This window comes from Phalacrocorax carbo, chromosome 3 (genome assembly GCF_963921805.1).
Source record: "Phalacrocorax carbo chromosome 3, bPhaCar2.1, whole genome shotgun sequence".
Lineage (NCBI taxonomy): Eukaryota > Metazoa > Chordata > Aves > Suliformes > Phalacrocoracidae > Phalacrocorax > Phalacrocorax carbo.
In genome coordinates, this window is record NC_087515.1 from 21,654,782 (window position 1) to 21,666,061 (window position 11,280).

General features: G+C 38.9%; 1 protein-coding gene across 1 annotated transcript in view; it reads left to right on the forward strand.

The window, feature by feature from the left end:
• The window catches only part of THADA (THADA armadillo repeat containing), a 165,137-nt gene extending 153,857 nt beyond the window's left edge, over nt 1-11,280 (forward strand). The window contains exons 37-38 of the mRNA XM_064446113.1: nt 8,426-8,592; nt 9,775-11,280. Of these exons, the coding sequence (XP_064302183.1) occupies nt 8,426-8,592; nt 9,775-10,113 (506 nt within the window). The 3' untranslated portion in view covers nt 10,114-11,280. The remainder of the gene's footprint in view (nt 1-8,425; nt 8,593-9,774) is intronic.

Sequence of the window (11,280 nt, forward strand, 5' to 3'; positions counted from 1 at the left end):
AAGCATATTGTAACCTAAGCGGTCTTGAGTAATTCAAATGTTTATATGTTTATTAGAAAAATTTCCAATAATCTAAAATTACTCTAAATTCTGGTAATTCAAAAATGAAGAGATTGCTTAGCAGTTGTCACCAGCTGTGACAAGCATGCCTCTAGAAGAAGGGCTATAGCAGCAAAATAATTTAAGTATAGCATTGCATCAGTACTCGTGCAGAAATACATAGCATTTTTACGCATGCATTTGTATCTTTCAGAAAAGTCCACCAATATACACTTAGTAATTCAGATCACTTAGTTTAATTTTTAAAAAAAAAAAAAAAAGGCACTGAAACTCATAATTGTCTCAGCAAGATTTATTGGCGTGTATGGTGGTAGTTAAACTCAGTGGCTTTTGCAGGGGGAACTTTATGTTACTTATTTCTTTTTGAAGAACTACATTATATAAGAATGTGTAATCACTGTGACTTTTTACTTTGTATTCCCAAATTTATTTCAACACCTTACAAGTTGTTCTCAGCCCACTTACACAACGTTAGATCATCACATGGATGAAGGAACCGTTTGCTTTGTAGAATACGATGCCTTTAATTAAAGTTGAAAGTGAATGGACTGAATTCGAATCAGCTCATCCATCAAAGGCTGGCTACTGATTATTTACTGACAGCGCTTCATTTAGCTCTATTAATTACGCAGTGGTACCGTTACGTAAAGGTTATGAGTTGTTATACTTTTAAAAATTAAGAAAGAATACATGAAAAAGAATTGTATGTGCTCAGTGCTGGAGTCTGAAAGCGGTAGATGTTAAATGGCGTGTTCATATGAATAATCTATTACATGTGTTTTTCTTATCAGTGTTTTTAATTGCAAGTGAGTAACAGGACAGCGGCTTAGAGATCTGGATAGGGTCCTTAGCAAGCTGCAATGGTCATGGCTGTGACTCCATAACAATGAAGGAAAGCCTGCCTTTCTATTATTGCTTTGAAATAGCTTTTAGAGATTTGAGTGTTCTGCCCAGATTATATTGGGTTTCAAGTATTGGGGGGAGAAGAATTTTGTGTACTGTTTTCTATGTTGATTACCCACCCTTTCCTTATTCCTTTATCCCTTAAATATCAAACCTTTCACCACCATTCTCCAGATATTACTCTCAAATCCCAGCTATGATCGAGAGATAAATTTGCCTCCTGTGTTCCTACAGCAGAGCTGTAACATACATCTCGTTCATATTCAGTAATATTCATCAGTGCTAAGCAAAAACTTCCTTAGTTGGAATATGCCAATAACAAGAGTTGCCAGTCATATATTTAGTTCTAGTGATACTAATTTTGAAACTGTATTTATCTTCCTTTTTCCAATAAATACATAACCTAAGTTAAAAGCCGTACATTCTCAGTAGCAATGTTTTAAACAATTAGCTGAATAATATTATTTTTTCCCCATTCAAAAGGAAAAGCATTATTTCTGTGGGTTTATGCAGGGGGTATTCATTTTCTGCTGTTTAAATTAGAACATGGCTTTGGGGGGGAGGTTCTGTAAAAGCGGTAACACAAGTGGTAAAGTCCAAATGCTCATTTCCTCTGAAAGATCTGTGAGCTGTGGTTGTTTTGTAATAAAACCCTTTGAGTACAGGAGGTAAGGCTTGCATGGGAAAAAGTTATGTATGCATATATATATATTAAAAGAGGGGAAAAAATCTGGTTACTGAGCTGAAAAATATTGTTCTGTTCATTCCAAAAAAGGGCTTGAAAAGATGATGAATATGTGTGTGCTTTTTTGTTCAAGAAGGAACTTTAATTTTCTGCTCGGTCCTGAGCTGTAAGTTTCCATCATAATCAGACATGTTATTAACTCAAATCTGTTTATAATCAAAGTCAAAGCTGAGAGCAGCGTCACTGCCACTCTACTCGGAGACTGCAACTATTAAGAAATTAGTTTTGATTAGTTTGTTTTGTAATAGTGTTGTGTTTTGACATCGTGTTGCATGATGTCAGGAAGGGCCTCTTTTTAAAGTCATCCTGGAAAAGCACGGCTATAAAACAGACTCAGGCAGGGAAATGGAAAACAGATGAAGTATTTGTACGTCATCTAGGGAATGATCTTTCTCGAGAGGATAGAAATGATCTAATTGCCTTTGATTTTATGAAACACTATAAAAAGGAATCTGCTTATATATTAGATTTTACATAAATGGTCATTTTAAAAAGTGGAAAGTTTGATGTTTGTAACTTAAATTGACACAGTGCAATGAACAAGCACCCTTTCAAGAGCCATCTGCCAACTAGCCGGATGTAAAAGTTACCATTTCTGCTTTTCTTTTTTTTCTTCTGTTTTAGTTCTCAGTTGTTCTCTTTTAATCTTAGTGCCCAGAAGGATGATAGCACTGTCACTTCATTTGTGGAGACTGAGAGGGTATGAACACCCCTTTTCTTTCGATCTACTGTTACTACTATTCTTCTGTCCCTGTTGTTTTTCTGGTGGCAAGACACCTGCGGAGTTGCACAAGTCCTGTCTAGCTCAAAGTAGAACATGTAAGCAGGTTATTTCAACATGAGAAATTCAGTTTCTAACCTCACTGTATTTACCAGTTTATGTAACTGTTGGGTTGGGCCAGTGGGATTTTTTCTCTTTTAAATTTGAAGGCCTTTTAAGTTTTGTGAAGCCTGTGCATACAAACATGGTATTTTAAGTTAAAAAATCTGCAGCAATGACTTGCTCAGTTCTCTTATATTCGGTTTGTCAAGAATAGGGGCAAACTTGATTTTTATTTAACACCAAAAAAAAGAAAACCTTCAGTGCAACAAAAAGTTAGTGATTCAATAGGTGACATTTTCCATTTGCAAATCTAATATTACAAGTATAAGCGTCTGTGATGCTGAATCTGCCATCATTTGGATCGGAACCTGATCTCTTGCTTGATATTCATCATCTTGTTAAGGTGATATATCAGAAAACCTGAGATAAATCTCCAGTTCTGTTCAAGCAATCATTCAGTGAGCTTTGTTGATTTAAATGTCACTGAATCATAGAATCATAGCATCATTAAGGTTGGAAAAGACCTCTAAGATCATCAAGTCCAACCTTCAACCCCACACCCCGAGGCCTCCTAAACCATGCCCTGAAGTGCCACGCCTACATGTTTTTTGAACGCTTCCAGGGCTGGTGACTCCACCACCTCTCTGGGCAGCCTGTTCCAGTGTCTGACCACCCTTTCAGTAAAGAAATTTTTCCTAATATCCAATCCAAACCTCCCCTGATGCAAGTTGAGGCCATCTCCTCTTGTTCTATTGCAAGTGACCTGGGAGAAGAGACCAACGCCCACAAGAAGCAAGAGTACGACCTTATTTTACCAGGGCGTTATGAGGTACTCTATTGATAGTGGTGTAGTCATGTTTATACCTAGGTAGGCAGCACTTTGTGCAAAGAATTTAAAAATATTTTACCAATTTAGAGTGTACCTGGTCTACCTAAAATACCTTCTGAAATTGCAGTTGAAGAGCTTACCCTATATGTTTTCCTTGAAAATATCCTTGCTGTTGGTACACAGCTCTTTGAGAGACTTTCTCTCAGGACTGTTAGGCTAAGCTTTTTTGCAGTTTTACTTCTCTTTGTTTGTTCTGAACGCAGTATATATTACAAAAATTGTATTACTCTTTAATTTAGAATTAAATTCAGTTAACAATTTCCAGTATAAAACCAGTTACAAAATGCTTTGTTAGGCAAGAAATATGTTCCGCTTTTCTATTTTGCCTCTTATTTTATCATGGTTGTCCTTAAAATCTGTGTAAGTGCTCTCAACACATCCTTTCAGTTCCCCATAATATCACTGAGGCTTTAACAGAGAACAATTGTGTAGTTGGAGGACACGTAATAGGCTACTAGAAGAAATACTTACATCTGGCATGATCAAAGCTTTTGGAGTATATGAATGTGTATGTGGGAGGTCTTAATTTTTATGTGGGTGGATTCACAAAGACTAAAACACTGCAGTACTTAACCCCTTTCCCTTTATGAAAATTCACTTCCTCAAAATGAAAAAAACATGTAGTACCTGATTCTTATCTTTTGTTTTTCATTTCAAGGAGTAGTATTAATTCTTCTGCTTGTAAGTACTTGTTTAAGGCATAGAGAATTTTTTTATATATCAGCCCCTGTAGTGGCTTATTTAGCAAGATGCTTATCTTGCTCATGATGTTTTTGCATGTTGGAACATATATATGTTTTAGAATTTAAAAAACTGATAATGTTTAACACCAGTTTGATAATCTGTAGAACTGTTGTGGTAGGAGCACTACTGTATTTTCAGTGTTTGGCAATAGCTATGTCTTCAGGTTCAATTTCTGCTGGTTTAGTTCCAGTGGCAGTACTCAGCTGTGAGTGGCTTCTGGAAATCTGTCATTTGAAATTTTTTATTCTGTTATTTCAAATAGTCACTTAAATTATGAAAGGCTATAAATAGTCATTTGAATCATCTCTGTTAGTGTTTTGTTTACATGACTGTGATGAGGAAGTTTCAGATTATAGCTGACCTGAGCTAACAGCTTGCTGAACGGGGAGGTCTTGCTCTCCCTTTGGCCTCTTTCCTTGCCCCCACTGCCCTGTGATCATCCGTTCCCCAGCTCCCAGCTGTACCAATTCTGACTGCAGGGTAACCAGTCCAGCCTGCCAGACGAGCAGAACAACCCACGCGCCGAGTTGCGTGCCAAATTCATATTCTGCTATTCTGAACATTAATTAACAGGTGATCAGCAGAGTACCGGAGCTGGCTGGAGGTAAGCATCAGGAGCCCGTGGCTCGAGGGGGGCTGTGGGAGAGGAGAGCCACCTGCCCTTTTTGCCCCTGGTGAACTTCAGGTTTGCTCAGACCACTTTATGAAGTCATAGTGTGAGTCATGAACACAGCATCATGCGTAATATGTGTGGCTTCTTGAAAATCAGCCCTGTTTTACAGGCAAATGATGATGTGAGGAGCAGTTCTTGTAAACAGCTAATACATCAGTGAAGACATATATTTATCTTTAGAAGGCATACACCTTTTGTGGTTATCTTAAAAGATTCTATACATGCTTACAGCTTCCGTGGCTGTTACTTTTAGAGCTGGGGGTCATCGAAGCAATAGAATATTTTTCCCTCTGAAAGTGTTTTTACCTATTAAATTATGGGTATGTATGTAACTTTGCTTCAGCACTCCAAGTTTAGGGAGTTGATATACCTTTTTTGGATACTCAATCAATCTCTTTGTTGTCCTTGTGGCAATGCTAGTCCCCAAATCTCATCTTGAACTATTCTAGATTCAAATTTGTGTGGTATCAACTGGTATCAAAGCCAGTTAGTGTCAGTGTGCTCTGTAAATAACGGCAGCTGAGGAGGTGATTCAGAAACCATGGAGCCATTCCTGATGCTTTGCAATAGAGGGATGGGATGGGATGGGATGGGATGGGCAGGTGAAAACAAAAATTCTCCATCTGCCAGAGTTGGGTCTGTTGCTGAATAGGTCAGCACCTCAAGTACCAGGAGGCTGCTGTGCTAGCTTCTCTAGCACAAACCCAAAGTAGGCAGGCTCTTACCGAAATTTTTAAAGCCTAAGTTTCAGCATTATCAAAGTGATGTTGCTTTGTTTTTCTCTGATCGCAATGTCAGAACTGATGTTTGAGTTTGGTTGATCAGTTAAATGGTTCACAAAAGGGTGGTCAGCACCTTTTGTGTTGGTAGTGTGTTCAGGGTCTTCATGTTTTTCCTGTGTCCTAGACCTCCTTTGTATGTTTCCCTTGTAATTTTTTTCTCTTCTCTTCTTTGGAGGAAAAAAAATCCCAAACCTTACCATCTTCTTTGTTGTGATGGAAGGATTCCCTACAAGATTGCCATGCTATGAGACCACAAAACTGCCTCTTCTTCTGTGTCACGCTGTTGAAAAACTGCTAGCAAACAAGCTCAGTCTAAGCAGTACCTCAGCATTACTTGTTCTGCTACCTCGTAGTCGTTTTCAGCATGTTCACATAATAATAATAACAGAACTCGAGGCCCCAGTATATGTTTTGGTGCACTTATCAGTAGTCCAGTGTTCTCATTCACAAAGAGAGCATCTCCATATTTATAATTAAGGAGTCTAAATCTTAAAAGGGCAAGAAAAGGCCACAGAAAATGGCAGATGTTTTAGCTAACTTCAGGAAGACAGCAGAGGGAAAGAATATGTTTGGGTTTTAGCTCCCAGCATCACTTAATTTGCTAAATATTCAAATACAAATAAAGTGACACAAGCAAGTGACATTACATAAATATTGACAATCGTAGGCCTTCAGTAATGATCCATGAACTCTGAAGGACCATCAGAATTCAATAGAACTGAGTTTAAAATGTCACATTTTGTAAGGGTTTGTAACCGGGATGTTTGTTTCAGACTCAGAACCCCATGCTCTGTTTTCTTTTCCATTCTTCCAGCTCTAAGGATTGCCAGTATTTCTGAAGTCCCCATGGCAATTGAATGAAACTGTGTTTCCTACCTGTAAATCAAAACAGAGAGGATAACCATTGTACCCATTCTTCAGAGTATCAGACTGGTACCAAGGAGGGCACAGCAACAGAGAAAGCAAGTTTTTAAAAAGAAAAAAGTCCAGGACAGAAAAGTTAACAAAACCAATACCTAAAAACCCCAATACCTAAAATAAACGGTGTGGGAATGTTGCACTGCACCTTTGCAAGCTCTCCTGCATGGACAAGCTGAGGGATGTTCTGATACAGTGATGAGTCCTGACATGAAGAAAACAGATTTGAATATTTGGTTTTACTGTCCAGCAAAGTTAAACTGCCTATGTAACATTATTAGTGTCACCAAGAGATTGACTGCCTGCCTTCCTGTTGCTTCTTCTAGGAGATTTCCATTTACCCTCATGTAACTCCAAGATAAAGAAGGCATCCATCTGTTCTTTCTCCTTCACTCCCTTCCTTATTATGGTCTTTTGTTCTCATGGTCTCAAATACTAATTCATCCTCCCCAGTGTCCTCGGTACATTGCCTGGTCTGTAAAATACCATGTACCATCTTTCCGTCGGTTTGTTTTGCCTTTAGTTGTTTCCTGCGCACGCTTATTCGTTGACACATGTATTTGCCTGGTCCTGGTGTTTACTGTACGTTCCTCTGCTGTGCCAACATACTCTTCAAAACCTGCAGCTGGCATGAGGCCTCGGGAGGTGTTAAGAGAATAGAGGTCCGTACTGCAGCTCTGAACGTGGGTTGTGAAGGACAGGTCTCAGATGCACTGCTGTGCCTCTTCCATGTCGATAATCGTTTTCCTCTGTGAGAATTGCTTGAAGTATACTCAGACACAAAAAGTAAGGTCTGCCTTCAATGGCTCTATGGATTTTTACCAAATAATTCTGACTCCTGTGTAGTCTGTTCACAAAAGACAGCCTTCAAGAATGTCACGTCCTTATGATATTGCTACTTAGAATACAGACCATTCAGTGAACAGTTGTTCATTTGCTGGCGGCTATGGATAAGGATAAATTTTGCCAAAATGCATTTTACAGTACTAGGGATTTTACAGGGGCTTGTTCATTAGCTGTCCTCCTCTGGCCCTCTTCCTGCATCGCCATTAAAAAAAGAAAAATGACATTAATATTACCAGTGGTGAAACTCGTACCCGTGAATGCCATTGTTGGAGTTCTGGTGCGAATGGGGCTTCTGGCATTTTTATGTACTCCGTTATCGAGGGCAGCCCGAGGAGCCACACAGTTAAAACAGCATCTGCCCAAATGAGAGCAGTGGGGAAATTCAGGGAAGGCCTACGGTGCGGGTGATGGCTTTGTGTATGGTTTTGGCATGATAGCAAAACCTGTATAAATATAGCTCTGTGATGGTATTGTAAACAGTGTCTGCCTTTCCCTTTAAACATCATCTCTAAGCCTGTCTTGCATGCTTGATCTCTCTTACGTGTGTGTGTGTGTATATGTATATCTTATTATATGTAAAGACACTGCACATTAAATAATGATTAATTTTATATCCCAGTCCTTTAAAAACATATGTGCTGTAGGGTTTGCCTTCCAGTGAAAGATCAAATTGGATCTAAGGCATAGCTGCAGTACTGCAAAAATAGTCCCTATGTAATAGTGTCAGGACTGTCTCTGGAGACGTTTCTAACAGACATCTTTGTATATTTGAACCCAAATGAATGAATGTCACTACATGGGCAGGAAAAAAATATTAAGCATCAGCATTTTCAGTTGCTCCTTTTATTATTTTGGATTTGAGAAAAGGCCCCAAGTGGCACAGAAGTAAACATTCCTCTAACTTATTTGCAGTATAATTCATCATTCTGAATGTGTTTGTGTAAATTCAGCATCTGTTTTCAAGAAACCATTTTTGTGCTGATTTTACTTGGAAATGTTTGTGGTCTTGCTATACATTGTTACACGTATTTTCTCTCAACAGAGTTTGCACTTAGGATAGTGAACGCTCCAATGGCCTTGGATTTAGCATTCGCCATCCTGTGTGAGCTGCTCCAGCGGTGGGGGCAGATCCATGCCGGCGTCCTGACCCTGCTGGAGTGGCTGCTAGGAGACAGCGATCTGAAGGGAGACTCGGAGACTTCAGCCCCGGTAATTGTAACAACCAGTTGCTATCTCATGTTGGAATCACTAAGTCTCTGCAGTCTTGTGGCAGGAATAACATGCAATATCTCTTCTGATGAAGCCTGATGATCACTAGTCCAGTATTAATTGATGTACAATTTAAAATTAAAATTCACATGGACTGTATTTAGAATAAAAAGAGAGTTTGATGCCTGTTTCCTGGCAATATCAGCATAAAATTAGAGAGACCAATAAGCAAACATTGAAATAAATCAAGAGTTACTTAACAAATCGTTGTTGACTGAAGCATTTTGAGGCTGTAACTAATTGCGTTCAGTGTCATTGCAGATGATGGCTTGCCTTGAATTTAAACTGCTGCTGTGGGTGCCAGGCACATCTGGCATTCAAGAACAGTGCTCTCACAGCTGCTGGCTTTTGCAGAGACGCCATTTAAATATTTGGTAACTTTGTGCCATCTTCCATATGACTGGTTCTGCATAGCGCATGAAACAGCCTCGCTCACATCAGTCATTGTCTTCAGAAGGATTATTTACGTAGAGAAAAAGTTTGCCATTCTGGTTCTGTAAAACCTAATGCTGTATAACACACTGTGCTCTCTTTGTCTTGAAAAGACTGTAAAAATCAAAATAATACTGGAAGGTAAACCAGAAGGAGCAGGAGAAGCTACATCTTGGAGAAGTTTGTTGACAATCAATATGACCCATGAAATATATTCTGAAACTTTGCTTAAGCCTGTGGGTTAGGTATGCCTTCCTGATCTTTCACTGACTGATAGAATTTTCCTTTTTCATTTAATGCACTGAAAAAGCTCCATGGTATAGCAAATTACAGTACTCGTTACAGAGAGGTCTCTGTGAAATACAAGACAGTTTCACAGGGGAAGGCAAGCACATGTTAAGGATTAGGACTACTATTTACTTCCACTGTTTCCTGAGAGTTGTGCTGTAACTGCCTGTTTTTTGAAGGTAAAATTTCTTTGGCAAAGTAGGAACCTTTTTTACTGCGTTTTCTCAAACCTTTGAAAAACAATGCATATGAATTTTTACCTTTTTTAATACAAAGCAGCTGTTCGACAACAGCCTCGTCATTATTTCTCCGTGTATCTTCTTTCATACCTTTTAGAATTTTCTTATTATTATCAAGATCACAAGTCATTTTCTAATTGCTGCTGCTGTTCTTTTTGTTAAGGAAGAAGATGATTACCTGTTTGATAAAGGGGAAGTGAATTTTTGGGCAGAGAAGTTGACTCATGTCAGACAACTTAGTAAGCACCTTTTACAGCTCATATCAATGACTCATCTAACTCTACCAGATCATGGAGAACTTAATCGACTGTCGCGAATAGCACTGGACCAAGCCCAGCTCGTTGGACACCTTCTTAGAGCGCTACCTCAGATTCCAGAATTTTCCAAAACGGCAGAATTCACAAGATTGACTATTCAAAATGAAAGAATATCAGTCTGCCTTAAAATATTAACTCTGCTGAAGTCTGATGATACTTGCAAAAATGGAAATCTGGAAAAGTAAATTACTAAAAGTTCATCCTCGGAGCTGCGCACATGTTACTGGATGGGCAGGGACACTGAATTCTAACGATGTTCAAGGATTAAGGGATTGCTATAGTGACTGCGGTAAACCTGGAACAAACTATTCAGTGTTCAGGCTAAACCCACATTTTTTTATATATGAGTCCGTTGATTATTATTTTTTTTTGGTCAGAAGTGCTGTGTGAGGCTATTCCTTTCAAATGCATTTGCTAATTTCATTCAGCTGAGCATGTTTCAGTATAGCTACTGTAGGAAGTAAAGCAGCTAAGCCTAATATTTTCCATTCATCCAGGTGCAGGCCACCTGTAGTTGTGTAAACGTTTTATCCCACATTTTTTCCTCTTGTATTTTAATACCAAGAAAAAGCTGGGGGCTTTTTTTGTCTCCTTTCAAGAGGCAGAATGGTAATTGTTAAATGAATACGGTATTTTTTAAATTTTATTTTTAAGTGATTCTAAAAAAAAAAAGAAGCAAACCTTGGCTTCGTTGTCCATGACAATTTTTAGACTAGATTTTAAATTTTACTGCCTTTTCCTCTGGAGGAAGGCAAGGATTCTCACTTTGGTAGTAACCTTGTTTTGCGCATGGAAATGGCATTAGAGTTCTGCATGCCTCTTTTTTCCCCTGTAAATCAAATAACTACTTCTATAAAATAGCTCTAAAACAAAGACCGTTGTGTTCAAAACAAAGCAGTTGTTCCGTTGTGAACCAAAACAGTTTCATCTATATTTTAGAACACCTCGCTCTGCAAGCAGTCTTGGAAAGTAAGGTCCTGCTTAGTAGAGTTAGGCTCCCCTGAAGTGATCTTGCACCGCAGCACTCGCTTTTGGGAGATGCTGTCACCGGCGCTCAGCTGAGGCCACTGTGGGGAATATACCGGGTGCTCAACAGCATCACTGTCAGAATCACAGAAATGTTTGTTGTGCTTTGCAGATGCATGTTTCTGCGAACTGAAGTTGGGTTTCAGTGTGAAAACGAGACACTGAATATTAATATTTATCTTAAAAGGATATGTTATTTAGCAATGGGCTGGGACTTCACATTTGGCTCCAGCATGGCTGGGCACAGCCAAAACAGAGCTAGTGTACCTTGTTACTTCCGTCTCCTGGGGAGAGGAGCATGTCCAATAAACCCTTGTTTGCTTTCA